The 22,720-nt window shown below is 39.6% G+C and overlaps 1 protein-coding gene across 1 annotated transcript in view; it reads left to right on the top strand.

Moving 5' to 3' along the window:
* The window catches only part of LOC117445655 (ephrin type-B receptor 1-like), a 115,708-nt gene that overhangs the window by 62,095 nt on the left and 30,893 nt on the right, over nt 1-22,720 (top strand). The window contains exons 9-13 of the mRNA XM_034081430.2: nt 1,069-1,193; nt 13,429-13,594; nt 13,961-14,066; nt 15,362-15,423; nt 15,537-15,734. Coding sequence (XP_033937321.1) covers nt 1,069-1,193; nt 13,429-13,594; nt 13,961-14,066; nt 15,362-15,423; nt 15,537-15,734 — 657 coding nt within the window. The remainder of the gene's footprint in view (nt 1-1,068; nt 1,194-13,428; nt 13,595-13,960; nt 14,067-15,361; nt 15,424-15,536; nt 15,735-22,720) is intronic.

Genomic DNA, 22,720 nt, shown 5'->3' with positions numbered 1-22,720 from the left:
CTCTTTCCCTCTGCCCCTCGCTCTCTGTTCTCTCTCTGCCTGTATCCCCTCTCCCTGTCCTCCCTTCTCTACCCCCCCGCTCCCTCTGTCTGACACTGTAATTCTCAGAGACTATAAAGTGAGCTGAGTTACAGCTCAATCAATACTTTATAGAGACAGACGCAAGTGATATTTCCACTGCTACCAAATTTAGATTTAAAAGCCGCTTTGCTCAGATGGAAAACACATAATTTACCTCATCTACAGCAACCCAGGCTCATTCCAAATCGAAACATGATCCATTGTCACTTGCTGCTTTCTGAACGCATTTGTAACTGCTGCCGGATGCAGAACTCTCTTATCCCTGAAATCTTTTAGAACTCGACAAAAACAGATTTATTTTCCGGTTTATTGCACCAGGGGGTTTAAATTATGCTACGTGTTTGAGTATATTTCATGGGACCTGCCTGAGGACATGGAACTCACTCGACATACAGCGAACCCTGTAAAATATAAATGTTGACAAAGTTGAAATTAGTCTTTTTAAGGTGACAGCTCACTCAAATTATGACTACAGAGGAAATACTCAATGTTTGAGGAATCACAGCATTTACTGAGTTTTTTGGCTGCCTATGATCCCCTGATGACTTTGGGAGATGTTTACATTCTCAATATAGCGAACATCAATTTGATACTTTTACCTGGTGTAGTATCAATCCTTGCGTCTTCCTCTCTTCAGTGCAGCCTCTCAAGTGAAGTACTGTACACATGTGATGAAAAACAACTCGTAAAACGATCCAGGAGGCAAAATCATGAAAATATATTATAGCCAAGAGCTTCTGGTTCTTAAAATGATGGGTGAAAATGCATTGCAGACATAACTCATGCTTCCCCATCAGTGACAAGTGCAGTAATTTGTTTTAACGAGGCTGGATGCGTTAACATTTTTCTCGGCAGGGTGTATATAACCCTTGGCAATATCTCATTACATTAGACACTATATTCCCATATTTATGGGGTTAAAGCATGTAAGCGAATAGTTTAACTGCCTAATTGATTGTGTGTGCTTGTGTGTGTGTTTTTTAACAGCTCCCTCTGTAGTTCCCATAATGCACCAAGTGAGTTCAACAAGTCGCAGTTTCTCGTTGTCATGGCCACCGCCCGAGCAGCCCAACGGAATTATCCTCGACTACGAGATACTATACTTTGACAAGGTAGAGTGGGATGATAAATGTTTGTGTGTTTGTCTGTGCTTCTGTGCTGTTATGGTCACAGACAGTAATCCATTAGAGTCGATATAAACAAGAGAATCAATATCAACTACATCGGAGTCATCTATTATCAGGAGAAGCAGCGACAGTCTCGCTGCTTCATACAGAACTTTAATAATAAGGGAAAATAATACTGCATGCTTGATCCTTTACAATATGTCTGCCCATGTTCAGTTCATTAGGTCTGTACTAATACAGTATATGGGTAAACTAACCAATCAAAGGATCACTAAACATTAGGTCAGATGAATAAAACATCCTAAGAAGCGTACACGTTGTCATCCAAGTAATCGGACAAAGAAAGTTATTGTACTTAATAAAAAATTGCAACCTGTGCACATTGAATAGCAATGGCCAGGAAACAGTTAGCTTAGTTTAGCTTAGCATGACGATAGGATACAAGTGGACAACTAGATGGGCTCAGTCCATGGTTTAAAATCTTCTAAGCTGCTCGTCCAAATGTTACACACTATTATTTGTTTATAGGTTTTTCATTGGCAAATAAATATTGGGGCACATTACCGTCCAGTAAAACCACAATGTTCAAGGTTCTTTATTTTGTCATATGAACATAGCTACAGTGTAGTTATGCCGATGAAAATCTTAGGTCACATGCTTCTCCAACAGTGCAACATAGCTACACAGAAAAATATAGTTCAAGTAAATTGTAAATACAAAAAGAAAAATAGTTTAAAAAAGTGAAATAGTGCGATAAGAGTCTATAAATAATTACCAAGTAGCAGATGAATGTTATGGATGTTGTTTCAACAGTTCAGTTTAGCAGTCTTATTGCCTGTGGTATAGAACTGTCTCTGAATCTGGTGGTTTTAGTCCAGATGCTGCTTACATGTTGTTGTAAAAACATTGTTGACAGTTACTTAGTTTTTCAAGGTATAATTGGTTAATCAGTGAGCTTCAGAAGTTCTGGTAAGCAGATGTTTTTACCTCTCGACAGAGAGGATAACAAAAAGATCTATAAAACAACCCAGACCCTCCAAGAGTTAAATGAATAGAAATAAATAAATACGCCCAATTAGATCAAAGTAACAGTATTCAACATTTTATCAAAGCATTTTTTTCATTGATAAAATAACCATAATATGTGTGGAATAATACAGCAATGCAAAGGCATGCAAGAATAATTGTAGGTTTTACCTGACGGCACAACTGGAGTTGACCTAATTTAAATAACACGGTGTGTGGGAGTTATTCCCACTTGTGTTGCTGAATCAGGTTATCATAATGTGTGAGATATGTATTCATCTACTTATCCAAATAACTGAAATGATTACATTAGTACAGCAATGTCCACTGTAAGACCTTAGTGGTGCAAACAAAAAAATGTGACACAATGACTGATGTGGTGTGTGTGGCTTATCGGTTGTTACATGTGTCCATTTACAACAATGTCTCTCAAAGTAATAATACAAAACACTCAATAATGTCTAATTATTGTAATATTCCACTTGGCATTATATAAGAAGATGGATGTGGTGAATCCCCCTCATTGATATGACGTGAGGATTATTAAAGGACGGTGGACGGCAGACACCTGTCAACATGCTTGGATTTATAATTGCTGTTATTGATGTATTTTTCTCTCCCACTCATACTTTATGTCAATGAAAGTGTTGGGTTCATGCTTTATCTTTTATACAATGTCATTTCCTAATAAGTCTCCATTGATCTTAGAGTCACAAATTCATATCTCTTGGGTCCTGTCGTAAACTGACAGGGATTCACGGTGACGGAGTGTCTCTCTTTGTTCCAGCACACATCAATTGTTGTACTCTTAAAAAAGAGCATCTATTCATTAATAAGTGGCCACAGTGAGGTCCTGTCAAACAGTAAGCCTATATCACTTCAACTAAATTATGAAAGAAAGGTTTATTGATTTATTGTATTTTACAAAGCTGTGTATCTTTCTTCCATGAACAACTGATTTAGTTCAAGGGGCCATGGTTTCATAAGCTGTATGACGCAAAATGGAATCTAATTATGGTCTGTTGGCTCTGGGAGATCCAATTAATACCTTTTTTTAAATGGTCAAGCAACTCATATTGTATGTCTACTGTCTAGTACCGTCAACATATCACTATTATATTTCTAAAAGGAAAAAATACCTCAGACAATAATGGAAAGTCAAAGTCAACTTTATTGTCAGACAGAGAGATTGAAATACCGTTTCCCACAATCCCAAATACAAAATACAAATATATATAAAAATATATATATACCTTCAGTATCACAATCAACAGACACACTTATACATAATTATGCACACATTAAGACATACATAAAAGCACAACAATCAATATATACAAAATAACAGTATACAAAAACAAAATGTTACCCTGACTGTTGTCATGTCCTGAATATGCATGTTCATTTTCTCATGATATCATGTTAAAGCGTGGATGCAGTTTTTCACCATAGGCTCAATTGTCACACATAATCCAATATCCATTGGGAGGAATGTAGTGTTTGTGGACTGCAGCCACTCATATTGCTGCATTGTTTGTTGAGTGAAATGATTTTCCTACATTCATCTCCTGAGCTCACTGTTGATCTGACCTTGGTGTCTCAATCTTTGCCAAACGACATCACAGACTGCCTTTTATTTCAAACCTTCATTTATGAAACCTTCTTTGCCATTGCCAATGATCAAAAGATGAACTCACAGACATGACATGTGCTTATTGAGAAGTTGCCTGTATGTCCTTAAACCAAACTCTTGAGAACTTGGCTACTTGGTATAAGAATCAAAGGGAAAAGTCTCAAGACTTCAAGACGAACTTCTTGCAGCACCTCAAGCCAGCTGAGATATGATCTTTCCAGCGTGTTCTGATTCTACATAGGGTCTCCTACTGAGCCAGTTTTGATCTGGCCAGAAATCCTTCAAGAGGATGCACCCAGGAATCATCCTTATCAGATGCCCAAACCACGTCAACCGGCTCCTTTTTATGCAAAGAAGCAGCAGATCTCTCTCCAGATGTTTTACCCTATTTCATTGGCTTGTTTTCACTGTTTTGCAAAAGAGATCAGAGAGTGAATATGATGGTAAAATGTCACCTCACTTCTTGTCGTGTATGTCAACATCTTGAGAGCACTGGAAGCTCGTTTGGTAGCTGAATCACTTGAAGACGAGGGGAAAGAAGCTCCAATTTACTGGCTATTGTGGATGCTCCTGAAATCAAATGTCCTACTCCTCTGCTCCGTAAAAAATACTGTCCGACTGAAGCAATTTAACCCTCCAGCTGCCCTGTAGTGTACATTGTCCTTACTAGTGTGTACCAGCAGATTGAAGGTACAAAACAGTTCACTGCCAGAGTCCAATTATCAAACTATCCGGCACAAAGAATGTCAATTCCAGGTCATCAATAAGTGCATCAGATTCACGTGAAGAAGCTGATTGCTTTCTCCTCAAAGACTGCTGCTCCGGGACATAAAAATAACTCCATTGAGGGGACAAACCGGGACTGCATATCTTGTCTTCTTTGTAATTGAGTCAGTGGAAAGCAATATTTTTGGAGCTTGAAAGTTAAATTAAAAGCGTATCTATCACCCGAAGCTGAGCAAATCTTTTCAGAAGCAGAGCCAACGGCTGCGAAAACAGATAGACTTTCACTGCAAACAGATTAAAAACAATGTGTAAAGCACCTACAAGTGTTTGTGTGAGATACTGTACACCAGAAAGAACAACATGCCGCCTCATCCACAGCCCACATTTGATTTCCTGCCATTTATCTCCTTTTTTTTTTTTAAGGAGAAGAAAATAGTTTTGGGCATTTTTTTTGGGATACCACTGCTAGTCTCTGCCTTTATTTCTTCCTTTCTTTCTAATACTGACAGTGAGTTGGTGCCTCCATAACTCGATAAAATACTGAGATAACATCATAACTACTGTACAACTGTAAAGGCTCAAGAGTATTCACAGCTGGCTTTTTTTAATCTATTTTTCCAGTTAAAACCCTCCAAAGTCATAGAGTCCAATTGTTTTGCAGAACACCATATGACTATCTTGTCACTGTGTGGCGAAGAGGAAGTGTATCTTTAATCATGTAACACTGACACAACTGTTCATTACTATATTCATTCTTATTCTAATGTTAATTATTATACTAGTTTGCATTTATGTTTTTTTTTATGCTTTTGATAACTTTTCAACTTTAAATGAAATAATAATAAATTGTATTTCTATAACACTTTTCATAGGCTCAAAGTCGCTTTACAATAAGAGGAGGGTTAATAATATAAACATTGATGTATGCTGGTATATGCATAAAGTACGAATATAATATTTTTGGTATTATATTCAAAAACATTTTATTCCCATCTTACATTTTGAAATGCTACTAAAATAGTCAACTCAGATTCACTGTCAAAGGTTTTGTATAATGAAAGCTGAGTTGCATCTTTCCTCATTCCTCTTTTTATTCATGAAATAGGATTCACAAATATATTTTGCTGTGAAATGCATGAATGCCATTATCAAAACGTATTTTTATGTTCATGGGAAAATAGTGCAGATTCAACTCTGCAGAGCTCTTGAACTGTAGTTCAAATATAAAGTGTTGACTGTCAACAGCACATAAACAACAGCGCTCAACTTAAACTTAAACTATTTAAATGTGTTCCCTCTCGTAATGTAATGTGAATCCTACCAAGAGACAACTCTTTGTTTTGTATGTACAGTATGAAGGTGATGGATCAGAAAATGCTTATATGAAACACGTAGCTTAAAAAAAAACCTTATTTAAACAAGAAATGTATGCATACGGGAGAGAGGCTCTCTAAATGTGAGACTATCCACAATATTATAGGAAATCACCTGGAAAGCTCATGCTGTGAACCCTATTTAAAAAAGAATAGAAGTACTAGGTGACCGGGGAATAATGTGACAGAAAAAAGAAAACCTTAACAATACAAATACATCTCAAGAGGCGGGGGGGGGGCCCATAGTTTGGTTTTAAGCAAAGTTCCAGGAAAGGATGGAAAAAAGCAGAGGGAGAGAGTTGAGCATCATGCAGCTCGGAGAGCAATTATAGTGAGTTAGAGTTAGAGTAGAGGACAGAGTGTGAAGAGCTGCACTCGCTGAGACATGCTCTGTCGCTGCAGTCTGACTGTCACTGATAAAAACTTTCTTTGTCAAAATCAGGGCAACGGCTTTACTCTAAGTCGGCCTTATACTGTATAGTGCTGCCTGTGCTTTAACATTATTTAACATGGAAGCCAATTAAGACCAAGAATCAAAAGCTGGCCATTATGAGTTCTTTCATTGTTTCTCCTTTTCATTCTTCTTCCTTGATATACATCATAAGAAGGGAGGAATACTACATGTTTCACTGAAGACAAGCCAACCAAATGAAGCGACTAATTTTAGCTCAAATGAAGATGTCCTCGGGGAGCGGTTTGATAAGCCTGGAGAGAGGACAGGTTTTTCTTACCAGACAGCTGAACTGTACCGCCATTTCTCCACCTTCCTCCCCTCCCTCCCCTCATAGTGACTCTTTAGATAATGAGGTTTTAATGTTGTAAATTTGATATGGCACAGGGAGGCAGGATTTTCCCTCAATACTTATCTCTGGCTTCCAGACCTTCCCAGATGGGTTGCCCCCTAACCTTCTCACTGTGGCAAGCATAGAGCCCCCCTCCACCCCACTGCACACACACACACCTTCCAATCCAAGCCCCACCACAACACACTACCCCCATTTTCTCCAGGTATAACTCTATTATTTTCTCCCAGCTCATTCTGTAGCTGTCCATGTGTTGTGTCCTAATTTTGACAGAAGACTCTGGACAGTTATTCTACAGTATTTAAAAAGTTTAGCAATTCAGAATCAGAAACGGGTTTATTACCAGGTAGGTTGACACGTACGAAGAATTTGACTTGGTGTCGTGGTACATACAGTACATACAAGTAAAATAAAAAAAACACAGATAGAGAACTATTTTAAGAACACTATAATAACATTAAAAAATAAGAAAAAATATAGTAAAAGAAAGCAGTATTTACATTGAAATAGAATGAAATAAAATATGTGCAGTAAAAAAAACAGATAAAGGATTCAATATAAAGATAAAATAAGATTATAGCCTATTGATGTTAGATACAGTACACCAAAGTACTTTGTGTACACAGGAATCACACTAGTACATCACATAAAACATCTTATTTCTTTAAAGTGCCAATAAAAATAGCCAGCAACGACATATATATAGGGATTCCAGAAGATCAAGGGGGATGTAATTAAGATTTACAATGATAACATAAATAACATTTAATAAAAAGACACTCATGATTAACCCATTTGTATGCATGTGCATGCCCTCCTTTGATAACCCCCTTTTTCCACCCTTACACTTCCTTCCCTCCTGAACTGTTCTCCTCATCACCGTCCTCATCTCTGTTCCTCTCCTCTTCGCTCTGCTGTCCACCCCTCCACCTCCTTCAACCTCACAGCATGGATCCCTCCCCTGTCCTTTCAAGCCTTCCCAACACCATATCTGTCGTTCCCTCTGGACCGTTTCGATATTGCCGCAGTAAAAACTCTTCTTATCTGAAAGAAATGGGGGAGAAGAAGCATAGAAGGACAGCGTAGCAAGATCGAGGTAAAAGGTTGTAGCTTAGCCTGATTCACCTCAGGAGCAGCAAGAGGCCCAGATGCTCCGGTAGATCTTTCTCTGTGGACAAAAACTAATTAACTGCATTATCACTCAGTTATTTGAAGGAGATGGATGAAAAAACTGAAGAAAATATGGGGAAGGTTAATCTGGACAAAATGGCTGAAAGAAAACCTTTTTTTTATACTGGTGTCTTGCATTTCAAATAGTTAAGGTTGTATGTGCCGGGGCTTTGAATGATGTCCTTTTGTATTTTCCTCTGTCACCACTCTGGCTAAATGGAGGAAATGGAATTTTATTTGTGGTGCACAAAACTCTGAACAAAGTAAAAAGTAATGGCAATGTGTCTTCCCAGAAACAATGAACCAGTAACTCTGTAGAACTTACTATCACCAACTTTCATAGGGACAATTTATTCAGAACACACTACTTCCAATCTGGACGTGGTGGAGAGTTGAAACTATACGTTACGATACGATATTACTTTATTGTCAGATCAAGTCTGAAATTTGACTTGCGTCACAGCAGCTCCATGTCCAACATCAACAGACAAATATGCATACACAAATACATGAAACACAAACATTTAACATAACAGCACAATCAGTGAGAGAAAAACATGCTCAAAGATGCTCAAAGAGCCTTCAGCGTGCATTTGATCTGGGATTTAGCTCTGTGTTTACTGTGAGGACTGACTGATGCACAAAGGAGTGCTTCAGTCTGACTTTATTGAATGGTGGGACCCTGTATCTCCGATTTAGATGGTAGCAGTTCATATTCACTGTTCAGAACATGGTTTGGGTCAGAGATGATGTTGTTGGACAGCCTCACTAGGTTGTTATGATAGGCTGAGTCATAGAGTCTCTGACAGGGTTGACCAACAATCTTTGAGCAGATCTTTAACAGGTGGAGCAGTTTTGATTTTAACGCTGCCGACAGACATTTGTACCAGGTAGTATTGCAGTACTGTAGAATGTACATGATCACAGATGGAAAGAACAACAGAAGAATGTCTCTGCTCGCGCCAAAAGACCTAAGACGGCAGAGAAAATACATTCTTTGTTTTGTCCTTTTGCACAGATATTCAATGTGGTCCTTCCATGACAGCAGATGGTCAGGTATTTGTATGAAACTCCCTGCTTGATCTCATCTGTATGGATGACAATGGGGACTTTATGGGAGTCGGATGGTGAGCCAAAAATGATTTCCTCAGTTTTCTTGGTGTTGATCTCAAGAGCATTGTTATCAGTCCACTCGACCACCTGATTTACAGCCTGTTGGTGCAGCTCAGGGTCGTCTGTGTAACTGAGCAGATATTATTGCAGTATCATCAGAGTACTTAATGATGACTTGATTTGGTGTGTTGGTACGACAATCATCAGTGTATAGAGTAAAGAGCACAGCTGAACTCACGCAGTCCTGGGGGGGGGGGGCCCTACATTGGTTGTGATGGCAGATGACAGGGTTTTGTTAACCTTCACAAGTTGCTCTCTACTGGTGAGGAAAGCAGCATACCAGTAAATCAGGTATGGATTTACTTCAATTTTGGCCATTTTTGACACCAAGATGTCTGCTTGTATTGTGTTGAATGCTGATGAGAAGTCTAGGAAGAGGGCTCTTGCATAAGTGTTACGTTTGTCTAAATGTTTAGTTATGATGTGAACCAAAGTGGCCACAGCATCTTCCGTACCGCACCCTTGTTTATAGGCAAATTGGTATGGATCAAGTTTGTCTTGTGTTGTACTGCTAAGGAATCGGAGCAGAATTCTTTCTAGTGATTTCATAATCACTGATGTGAGGGCTATTGGTCTGTAGTCCTTATGTTCTTTTGGGCATGGAATTTTGGGCAGCGGTTTGATGTGGGAAGTTTTCCATGACAGAGGGATGGTGTGCGTGTCCATGGAAGCCTGAAAGATGGGTTGCCACACTGGAGCCAGCTCAGTAGCAAAGTTTTTCAGCAGAAAACTGCTGCACCCGTCTGGCCCAGCCGCTTTCTTGGTGTTAGTGCACTGAAATGTTTTTCTGACCTCTTCGACACTGATGGTAATTGTGTCAGAGGAAGTAGGAATTATACTGTTTCGAGCATTTCAGTGCACTTTGCAGAATTATCCAGTGACTCGAAACGGGTAAAGAACGTGTTTAGTTCGTTAGCAAAACAAAATTCATTTTCTGTCACAATGGGTTTAGCTGAGGGTGACATTCCTGTCATGGTTTTCATGGTGTCCCATACTTTTTTGGGGTTTTTGGCTTTAAAAGCATTTTCCAAAAGCTCTCTGTGCCAGTTTTTATTCCCTCAATTTGACTTTCAGTTCTTGCTCTGTCTGTTTAAGTGCTCCATAGTCTTTGTTTTTGAAAGCTATTTTCCTGGTATTTATAACGGTTTTAATGTCCTTGGTCACATAAGATTTATTATTTGGATAGATTTGTATTTCTTTAGTGGAAACAACTAGTTCTACACAGAAGTTGATATAGTCATTGGTAACAGTAGTTATTTCATCTAGTGAACCTTCCTGAAAAATGTCCCAATCTGTCAAATCAAAACAGGCTTTCCACTGTTCCCTACTTTCATTTGTCCATGTCCTTATTACTTTCTTTTCTGGTTTACTTCTCTTCAGTTTGGTCTTATACACTGGTATCATATTCATAACATTCTATAAAGCAGCGAAGACACAAAAAGCTTTTCAATTTTGTGTAGAGAATAAAGTAAATGTTCCATTGATTTTATTTCAGTAGAAAGTAGTTCCAATAAAACACATTCATTCTAAGGGAATGTGGATCACTCTTGGACAATGCTTCTGGAAAAAATATTTGAGAAAAACTAAATTTCATTCACCTCCATTCAGTGGCGGTTCTAGAACATTTTACATGGGGTGGCAAAGGGGGGGCAAGAGGTCATGCCAGGGTGGCATGGGAGGGCGGACAGTACGTGGTATTTTATACTGTATATAACCTATTTATTGTTAATTCATGCCCTAACACAGGTGTTCTTAATGCACAAGAGAAACAAGGTGTTCAGACAAACAATCGGGTGCCCTTTGAGTCCCCCAACCTTACTTCAACTATTTTAAATGAAAGGAAACTACAAAATGTATTTTAAAGCAATGAAATACATTGCTTTAAAATATTTTGATGCTAGTCAATCGGAAGCTATTGGTAACTGCTTATGTGGATAATTATGTAAATGATGCTGTATGATGTCCTTTTGTTGTTCTGTTTATGTTTTTATGTTTCATGTGGAACTACTTGAGCAGGTCTCCCTTGAAAAAGAGATCAATGATCTCAATGGGATTTATCTGTATAAATAAAGGTTTGAAATGAAATGAATTAATGAAACAGGTTGTTTTGCATTACAATGTAAAACTAAATGTATATATATATTTTGTTTTTAAAAGATTGGTTGTCTTAGTAGTAGACAGACATATTTGCATGTCCTCACGAAGCATTATTACATATTAATTTAATATTAAACAAATCAAAATGGCCAATTATCCCAAAATGTTGCTGCTAATATAATCATATGATTGTCAACTTTAACTGATCAAAAAGAAATTCTGAAAAAATACTTGAATTATCTATGAAATTGCAATATTGACACACGTCCCTCAGTTTGTTTCAACCCCGTCAAGCCATACCATTTACCCTCCTATTAAGTTAAAATAATGTATCAGCCCATATCTGATCTGCATTGAGGGAATTACATCACAAAAGTCTTCTGAAGAAAAGATGGCAAAGAAAGGCAAGTGTCAGTTTCTTCTCTTATTTCAGTTTTTGTATTTTCAGATTAAGATTGACATGCTCAACATTTCAACTCTGTTATATGAATTAATAATAGTAAATAATTGTTTATTACAAAATAAACAATAGTTTTGCAAAATATTACAATTTTGTAATGTCCTTGACTTCCATGTGGTGCCATATCTTAGCTAAACAAGGTCTCAGGCCTACTTTTTGTCAAAAACTTCAACCCTGTTAAATTTTTTCAAGGAAATTCCTATAATTATTTATATTTTGTGCCTGAGGTGGGAACATGTAAGTAGTTCACTACCAGATGTTGACCAAACATTTTGGTTTAATTTTTCAAAGATGTAAAAACCCAAAAGGCACCCGATTCAGAGAATACTCAGAATTCTGCTTACTGTAAGTACAGTAAAAGTACTTAGTTATAATTAAGTACACAAATGACATCACCCATCTCTTCAGAGAGCTAAAGGTGACCTGTGCAGCAACACATTTCAATCAATATTTGTCAATACTAAGAGCTGCTAGATTGTGCTGCTGTGATGGAACATGTAAGGAGAATAAGAACATACCATGTGGTCCAGCTGGAGTCTCATCTGCCTCCTGATCACTGCCTCTATCCCTCTTTCTGACACTTCATCTTTATTCCAATCCTCACAGCCTACATGTCTTCTTCTTCACTAATGTCTTCATCTCCTCCTCTTCCTCCTGCTCTGACCTTCCTGGTCTCTTCAGTGAACTCTCTTTTCCTTTCCCTCTCTCTGTTCGTCCTGATCACTTCTCAGATATATATTTTTGTTGTTGTTGAATCACTCCAGCTACTCTGGCCTGCAAGAGTCTACTTGTGAAAAGCACTGGTACAAATGCTTGTATAACTGTACACGTTAGGGCCATGTAGCTAATAAGTAGCATATCATAAATATAACATCAGAAAGTATTGATCAAACGCACACAGTCAGCTGTGTTTAGATCCAGTTTTTACGGTAAAGGATGTATCCTGGTTTCATTGATCTGGCCTCATTGCTGTGATGTGTAGTTTACGTGGATTTAATAGTATGCCTACCGCATAATTTAGCAAAGTGATCGATCTCCCAGCTAGCGCTGTCTGCGTAGTATTTTGTAACGTATCGCCCCAAACAGCGCCCGTCTGTTAAACGCTATCGATTCAAATGGCTGCGTTTTATTAATATTTAGTTTCAAGCTCTCGTCCTTAGTAAAAACAAAACTAGTGGAACGGGAAATGCTCCCAGGGGAAGCTGATCCACCCTAGGTGCTGGGACAGCTCGTTCCCTCTCTGCAGCTGTGTGAGCCGCGGTCTGTGTGAACGCCGCTCCGCAGTTTAATGCAGGGCCGTAGCTGCGTTTTTAACGGGCCTAAAATGATATTTAAAATGATTCACTTTTGACTAATGTAATGCTTGTTTCGTTGCTTGAGAAGCTTGTGGAAATAGTGTAGGTTTGTTTTAGTACAGTTTTAGGGAAACAAAAGTTAGGGGGGCAGCTGGGGGGCAAGGCTCTACAGTGGGGGGGCAACTGCCCCCCGTAGATCCGCCCCTGCCTCCATTATCTTTCCATCTCAATTTGGACCAACATTTTTTACTGTTGGTTTGTCACACTGAAAATGGCTGGTACACATACAAATACTCAAGACATTTTCTACAATAGTGATAGAAAAATGTATTTTGTGTGTATGTATACCAGCCATTCTCAGTTTGACAAACTAACAGATTGGAACTGGATCTGTGACTGTAGAAGTGTTATTGTCTGCCGTCTCGCTGTGAAACATATTCATCTCTTTCAATGCTTCCTTTCAGTCCCTGTCCTCATCGCTGAACAGTTCAATGGTCCAGAGCAAGATTCCCAATGTGGTTCTGGAGGGTCTGAGGCCAGGGACCGGATACGTGGTCCAGGTGAGGGCCCGCACTGTGGCTGGATATGGTGCCTACAGCAAGGATATGCTCTTCCAAACGCTCACCGACGGTAAGAGTGAGTGAGTGAGTGAGTGAGTGAGTGAGTGAGTGAGTGAGTGTGTGTGTGTGTGTGTGTGTGTGTGTGTGTGTGTGTGTGTGTGTGTGTGTGTGTGTGTGTGTGTGTGTGTGTGTGTGTGTGTGTGTGTGTGTGTGTGTGTGTGTGTGTGTGTGTGTGTGTGTGTGTGTGTGTGTGTGTGTGTGTGTGTGTGTGTGTGTGTGTGTGTGTGTGTGTGTGTGTGTGTGTGTGTGTGTGTGTGTGTGTGTGTGTGTGTGTGTGTGTGTGTGTGTGTGTGTGTGTGTGTGTGTGTGTGTGTGTGTGTGCTGTATTTTTCAAAATGTTATATATTTTTAATGTGTCTGTGTGTTTTTTTTGTAGATGAGTATAAGTCAGAGCTCGGACAGCAGCTCTCTCTGATTGCAGGCTCTTTAGTTGGTGGAGTGTGTATCGTATCATTGGTTGCTATTGGCATCATCTGTACCAGGTAACACACACACACACACACCAACATACTGTACACCCAAACAGATACACATGCTGCATTCACGTGTTTGTCTCACGTGTTTGCCTGTCACATAATTTACATAATTGTAATTGTTCAATCAAAATGTCCGTGATCAAGGTATTAAATATGTTTTGACGTGATTGGATTTAATAGCAATATTTAAAAAGAAGTTTTTAATGTGTGAAAAACAAATCATTGAAAAGATAAGGGTGACGACCAGACTATTAAAAGTGTAAACGCTCAGTATCCCAACAATTTATTGGCCCTTTTGGACAGAAAACATGTTGATTGCCGAGTAGGAAAAGCCATTACAGCGTGACAGAGACCAAGCATGCACAGCTACAGGACCCTGAAGCAGTAGCAGCTAAATTGGAATGCTAACCAAGTTAATTTAAAAGATTGTGAGCAGGATTCCTTATTAGAATATTATATTATAAATATTGTCATGGGATAATGACTGAGCCACATGATCAGGTTGACAGGTAGTAAATGTAGCTTGAGTTTAGAATTGTATTATATTTATAAATACTTTTTCCCAAAGTCAAGAATGACCTTATACATTAGTCATGTATTGGGTTTTGTCTGGTGTATTTGATCAGCTTTTTGTTACAGTAAACAACATTTATTTTCCTTTTTTTATTCATAAGTATTCATAAACTAGATTTACATACTGCTGCATGCTGTACATGTACTCATTAAATAGGACTGTTATAGTAGATGTATCTTAAAATGTATACGGTAATGCATATGAAATGGCATATGTAGGAAAAAGTATTCCTTAGCTTCCTTCTTAAAAAATGTCAATTTGTTTATGATTCGTAGAAAACACAATTCTAAATGTAAGGCTTTTGCATTTAAATAATGTATTTTTTATTCCCCAATGGTTTCAAAGTAGATCAGGAATTTTAAAAAATGCTACAAAGTTTCTGTGACCCCATGACCTGCCACCAACAGCTAGTGAAAGGCTGTCTCTGTCTTCTTGTGTGTGTCTATTGTGAAGTTGACACATACAACAAAAACACAGTGCATTTATTTGGTTCCATCCTCGTATGAAAGCACGGGACCAAAGCTGACAACACAGAACAGTAACAAGCAATCAAATACTAATGCATTCCTAAAAGTCATTTTCCTTGTCTTAAGCAGATTTCTTTTGACATAAAGGAAGACTTTATTTTGAACCCCATCTCAGCTGACAACCAATTATATTTCTAACTCTTCTGCAACATTTTCTTCTCAATCCCCCCAAACCGCTCTTGTGTTATTCCTGTGTGCAGGAGGAGGCAGTTGAAGGAGAGTGTGTACGGTGACAAGCTGCAGCAGTACAACGCAGGAGGAGGTACGACCAGTGCTGACACTTTAATGAGCTCCAGCTTTAAAAATGCTTACACACCAACTTCCAAAACAGCGTTTATATTTTCACTCTCTTTGACTTTCTTATTTTCTCCTCAGAGGTGACAATGAGGCCGGACATGTTCAGCGGGCCAACCCCTACTGTGACCTTTCCCACAATGTCTGATGGTCATAGTTCACCGGGGGTCAAGATCTACATTGACCCCTTCACCTATGAGGACCCCAACGAGGCAGTAAGGGAGTTCGCCAAGGAAATCGACCCCTCCTGTGTCAAAATAGAGGAAGTCATCGGATCAGGTAGAGACTTTCATAGATGTAGTGTCTTTCACCCACTCTGTCTCTCATGCACTTCCTGATGGAGATAAAAGCTAAACTCAACAAAACCCCTGATTTGATAACCATGATTATTTCAATGTGTGTCAAATATTACTGTTCCTTCATTCTATTTGTTCACAGCTTAAGATAGAATGAGAACAAAAATATAGTTCATATTCATACCGCTTTGAAGGGAATGTTAGAAAAGTAAACCGTGGTTTCCTCTAATGAGACCAACTGTCACTTGAAACAGCAGTTACTGTAAATTAATGAATTTATTCAGCGTTTGTGTCAATGAGAAAGATCTGGAAAAAGTGCTATTCCAAATGATTATTTTGCTTTATTTTTTTCCTTTGAAGTCAGGAGAGATGTTTTATTCATGCTGAAAACTTTCACAGGAATAAATTGAAACGGTCTTCGTGCATTCTCTTTGGCTTTCTGAGCTGAACTGTAAAAATGCTGTGATGTTCGGCAAACGGAGAAAAGTTGGATGTGAAATGGAGTCCCAGAGCATCCTCTGAAACAGTTTTTAAGGGAGCACCGTGTTAGCTGTTCGGTTGGAAAAAGGATGAAAACAAGAAGGGCACTCGGAAAGCTTGGTGGTCGGCGGTCGTAGGAGAAAAATAATGTGTGTATCCTCGTATTGATTCCGATCTTAAGCAACATTTCATATTCTTCCCCTTTCCAAGTTTAATGAAAATCGGGTCTACAGGTTTTTCTATAACCCTGCTAACAAACAAACAGAAAAACATAATGTCCTTGGCAGAGATAATAAGAAACCAAAAATAAGGACACAGCTGCTAAGATCAAAAGCCTTATTTTAGCAACTGATCCCTGCGTACTGAATCTATGCAACATCTTCAATCATTTCACTAAAGATTTATTGTCTCCAAGGGGTCCAAGTTAGATGCTAAACACACTCACTTTTTAGCATAACATTCATAAAAAACGTAATAGAATGCATAAAACATCAAGAACAAATATGTAAACATATGCTAAAACCCACCAAACAAGGTCATAAATATGATCACAAAATTCAGTGTGCCTCCATTTAAACCAGGGGAGCATCCACTCATCACCATCCAATCAGTTGTACAGGTACATGTGTTAAAAGAAACAACTTCTCAGATAAAACTGTTTTTCAATAATGAAATTGCATTGAAATTTGGGATTACAAAATACTAGAGAATATCATTAAGCTCTGTAGGTGATATTAATACTTAATGTGGATTGTTGCATCAAATGTGTGATAACATTTCAAGGTCTTAAAGTCATAGGCCATACTGTATATCATTCATCTCCATGTTACATTTTGAACTCTTTAACATGCAGCTCAATGCCACTGAGTACAGGGGCAAAGTCACTGAACTGCCTCAGGGCATCAGACTCCTAAAGGCCACGCCTCAGTCAGTACTTTTAAGACTTCATGTAAAATATTAACTAAGCTGGGTCCCTGCATTGGGACGTAATCTTGTAGTCCTTGTTTGAAAATCAAATCTATTATTATTCTAGTTTGTATTGCACTCATGTTTTTTTTAAATAGATTACCACAGACATTTTCGACAGCAACAACGTATTAAACATGATAGAGATAGTGTAATTGAATTAGCTAAAAAAGGTTATTATCATTGTTGGGGCAGTTACTCAAAGAACGCATTACACACTACTAGTTACTTTAGAAAAAAGTATCCCTTACTTTACTTATTAGTTACACTGCTGAAAGTAATTAGTAACATTACTTTTGGATTACTCTTTAATCACCTGAGATGCAACATAAATCAGATGAGAAATAACAATATGAAGTTAAACCTCATGTATGCCCGGATCAGCACAAATCCTTAATCTAATAAGGACAACACAATACCTCTGTTTTCTGCTCTTTGTTTGAACATCAGCCGTGTTTTCTTTAGCTCAGTTTCATCATCATAACACTGGTCCAGGTTGCTTGCAAAAGTGTTCCTGTCTGATGGCGGCTACCCGTTACGTATTTCCTGCTCGATATGTTTCAGAAAGTTCACAGAGGAAACCATCGATGTAATAATGAAACAGGCAACATTTCCTCCACGATGTTTGCTGCGCCTGTTTATCTCTGCTATGTGAAAAGGGAAGTTTGATATCATTTTCTGTTCTCCCATTATGCAGATAGTCGAAGACATTAAATGTAACGCAAGTAACAAGATCATTTTGTGCGTAGTCACTGTAATGTAATTACTGCTGAACCAACAATAACGCGTTACAGACAGATGTAATCTGATTACTGTAACGCGTTACTTTGTAGCGAGTTACTCCCAACATTGGTTATTATTAAGTATATAGTTCATGATCTTGTGCAGATCATTTTGAATAATTAGGTATATGTGAGTCATACCCTAAACCAGTGGTTCTCGAAGTGGGGGGGTGCAGAGGTATGCCAGGGGGGGCGCGAGAGACCAGGAAGAAAAATGGTAATACAAAAAAAAAAAGATAAAAAAAATAAAATCATAATTTCAAAAATGATTGATTCGAAAATAATATGATGCAGTACAGTACTATTACGTCTGAGTCTCTGTGTTTCATTAAAGCTTGACTCTGTGTGTGTGCGGAATGAGCCATTTTGTGTGCGCGAGAGAGAGATACTGGAGATCATTGTTGTTAGCTTCCGGTGCTAGCGAGCTACGATAACGGATATAAGGAGTTTTTTCAACAACAAAGTGGAGGAGAGTCCTCTCCTGTCAGACTGAGAGACTCAGTGAGCTAAAGGACTCTCTCAGTGTTATCTCAGTGGGTCTCAAATGTTTTGGTCACCATTAATGTAAACAATTATTTCCGAGGCACACGTTTATATGATCATTATAGTTATAAAAAAATAAGAGAATAAATGAAAAACAGGTATGAAATACTATATGACAGTAATAAAAGAATAAAGTTTAAAAGGGGTTTGTAAAATATCCATAAAGAAAAAGTAAATCTGTTTACAGTTCTGTTTCATATGGGTGTTGAGAGAGGTATCCATAGATCTCTTCATGTTGCTCTAAAAGTGCACCAGATTGATGCATTTAACTTCAATGTTTAAAAATAAATCTTCCCGGGGGAGCTTGCCGGGGGGGGCCTGACAGAAAAAGTTTGAGAACCACTGCTGTAAACCATAATAGATTTAACCCTGTATAGCCAACATATAGAAATACATTTTTTTGACCTTTCAGATGTTGTTGTAGGGAGCCTCTGGAGCAGAAATGAAAGAGTTTTCCAATTTGTTTACGTGTTGGTACGTTTTTAGAGAAATGTTGTAATATTGCAACGTTGGCCTGGCCAACGGTGGGAGCAGCATTTCTGTATTTCTACTCACATTGTCTAAATAAATATATTGAACAACTAAGGGTTAATTTGCAGGATTGAGTGCTTACTTAGCCCTATATCAGTATATAGCATGAATAATAATCACACATTAGTCATATTTGTTATGAATAGTCATTGATTAAATAGTAATGCAATGGTAGTCCCAAAAACAGTTCCTGTAGTTGCATGTTTGTGAAAAATCAGTATTGGGACTGATAAAATATTTTTGCAGCCAGCGATATCTGTCACGGGGCTTGGTGTGTTTATTTGGTTGGGGCTCTATGTCCACATAATTGGGTTGTTGGTGTTCTTTGTCCACTTGTCCACAGGCATCTTCATCTGCCTCTTATTCACTCATAGCAGTGTCACTGTCCTCTGATTCCTTCTCAAAATCACGTTCTCCTTTTTGTATGGCATCACATCCTGCACACTGAATCCAGGACCTCTCTTTGCTGGTGGCATTCTGAAATGGAAACATTAATTAATAAATATGTATCAATAATACATATGGTTATTATATTGTATTCGATTACCTGAAGGAATAGATCGGGTGGTGGAACAAGTGTTCATTTTGTCTGGCTTAGCCTATGATCACACTAAAAGGAATGCATGCACCACCCCCTTCCAGGTGTCCCGATCATCTGAATCCTATTTACATTGTACACTTGAGTCACACAATACTACCTGGCTTAGCCTATTATCATAATAAAAGGAATACCTACACCCGCACATGCAGGTCAACCAGTTCAACAAGTCACACAATACTGTCTGGCTAATGATAATAGGCTAATTATCTTACTAAAACATTTCAGAAATAACTGTTTCTGCCAGAACCAGAGAAGAGTTAAATGTATTTGTGTAACTAATTAACTGATAAGATACAACTAAAATATTGCTAGAGATATAATTGCACATACTGCTATCAGAAATAATGTATTAATGTATTCAATGCTGGTCTTAATTCAAGGACACATTTAGAACTTAGTGATAGTGAATTATCAAAGACATTATATTTATATTTGTTTTTTATTTCCATATGTGAACATATAAGAAGGGCAATCTCCATGACAGGTGCACATGCACCTTTTGACTACCACACTGACCCAGGTATGTAATATTGCAACAAAGGCATAAGCTGCTCAAAATCAAATTTGATGAATGTATTCCACAAAAACTGAATATGTACATGTTCTAGACATTGTAATAATGACAACAAAAAATATCTTAATTGAATCTGACAACTCCAGTCCAATAAAACTATAGGTTACTTACGTAACCACAGTCCTCCGAGTAACATGAAGTGAGATGTCTCACTATGGGATGCGCCTCATCGCGGAGCAAACGGAAGCATCAATCTCATTACGCCAATCCTGATTGGCTGGTGATATTGACGTCAGCGTCAGGGGAAATCACCCCCTATAAGTAGCTTGCGCCACAACGCATGCGTCATTCAAAATAAGCACCTCTTCTCGCTTCACCATAGCAAGGAGGGCCGTCTGGTGAGACATCTCACTTCATGTTACTCCGAGGACTGGGGTTACGTAAGTAACCTATAGTTCTCATTCATAACACTCCGTTCGATGTCTCACTATGGGATATTGTAGCTCCTGTATTGCCAGACGAGCTTATCTCGAAAATCTCCGATCAACCAGAATTTAACAGGTAGAGTCCCGACTCAACAAGGTGCCCAGCACTGCTCGGGCCACGCTTGGAGCGGAGACGTCTAGCCTGTAAAAGCGGACAAAAGTGCGCGGCGAGGACCCGCTCGCCGCTGCACAGATGTCTTGGATGGAAACACCCTTGAACAAAGCCCAGGATGTAGCCAGGCCCCGAGTCGAGTGAGCCCGCAGACCCGAAGGTGCTTGCAAATTCTGACTCGTATAGGCCAAAGCAATTGCCTCCACAATCCAGTGGGAGAGCCATTGCTTAGTAACAGGCTTGCCCTTGTGAGGGTTAGCCCAGGACACGAAGAGTTGGTCATTAAGACGAAGCTCCTTTGATCTGTCCATATATGTGTGTAAAGCCCGGACTGGACACAACAGATCCTGCTGCTGCTCCCCGGAGGAAACCAGCTGCGGAGGAAATGCCTCAATGTCAATTGGGGTACACAAACCAACCACCTTTGGTGTAAAGGCAGGGTTGGGCTTCAACAACACTCTCGTTTGCCCTGGGGCGAACTGAGTGCATGAGGGATGTACAGACAGTGCATGAATATCGCTGACCCGCTTGGCGGATGCCAGGGCCAGTAACAGCACTGTCTTGAGTGACAGATGTTTCATGTCAGCTCCTTCCAGGGGTTCAAATGGGGTCATTCTGAGCCCATTTAAAACCACTGCCAGGTCCCATAAGGGCACCAGCGACCTGGAGACAGGGAGGAGCCTGCGAGCTCCCTTCATAAAACGGCAAACCAAAGGATGTTGGCTAGCCGTCTTACCCTCAAAGCCCACATGGCATGCAGCAATAGCAGCCAGGTACACCTTGATCGTGGAGAAAGCTCTGTGTTTATCGATCAAGTCCTGTAGAAATGATAAAATCACCCCGACAGGACATTGAAAAGAGATGTGTCCTTCTTGAAGGCACCACTCCTCAAACACCCTCCACTTACAGTCGTAAAGAGACCTGGTGGAGGAAGCTCTCGCACTCTGAATAGTGTTTATCACCTTCTGAGGGAGTCCCACTGTATTCAGATTGTACCACTCACGGGTCAGGCCCATAGTGCCCGCACTCTGGGCGTGGGTGAAGGATCGCCCCCCCCGCCTGAGACAATCTGTCCCTGCGTGGTGGGGGCTGCCATGGCTGCCCGCAAAACAGCTGATATATCTCCGCCAGCCCGTACGTTGCGGGCTAGGGCGGAAACATCAGAGTAACGGCCCGTCCACACTACAGCGTCGACAGCGTCGAAAACTCCAATCTGCCCATTCACTTTCAATGGGGTGACGTCATGTTGCCTCGCTTTTTCGCCGAACTGTATTGTGGGTAGCAGAGCGGTCCGTCTCCGGCGTCAGAAGTTGAACAATGTTCAACTTCTGACGCCGGAGACGCCGGAGTAGCCAGCGCCAGCCAATCAAATCCGTTTCTGAAAATCTGACAGCTGAAGCCGTAGCCAATCAAACCGCGTCTAAGCTGGGAGAGATATCCCGCCGTTCATTTCTATATTTCAAAAAAAGTTGGAGGAGAGACTAACTATCGCCGTAGTAAATCACCCGGTTTTGTATGACCAGACTCTCTTCACCTACCGGGATACAAACCGGAGGAACCAGGCATGGAGGGAGGTGGCAGAGACAGTGGGTGAAACTGGTAGGTTTTCGCCTGTTTGGGGAGTTTATATATATATTGCTCCCATAAAATCCCCGGGGTTTTTTGCTTTGTATGTCGGGGGCGGGAGATTCATGTGATTGGTTGTTGGTCGTGTTGCTTGAATAAAATCCCCAAGCTCCAGACACGCCCAGCTCCAAGCTTTTTTTGAAGCTGTAGTGTGGACGCTCCGTAAGTGTGTGGCGTTGCTCCTTCACTCTGGCCAGAGTTGGGGGTAACAGAGCCAGGGGTGGGAACGCATACAGAGGACCCGGAGGTCAATCGTGTACGAGTGCGTCCCCGCCTAACAGTGCGTTTAAATCGTGCATTAAAGAGAACAGCTGTCATTGAGCATTTTT

Source organism: Pseudochaenichthys georgianus, chromosome 4, assembly GCF_902827115.2.
Source record: "Pseudochaenichthys georgianus chromosome 4, fPseGeo1.2, whole genome shotgun sequence".
Lineage (NCBI taxonomy): Eukaryota > Metazoa > Chordata > Actinopteri > Perciformes > Channichthyidae > Pseudochaenichthys > Pseudochaenichthys georgianus.
This window is presented reverse-complemented; position numbering and strand designations above follow the sequence as displayed.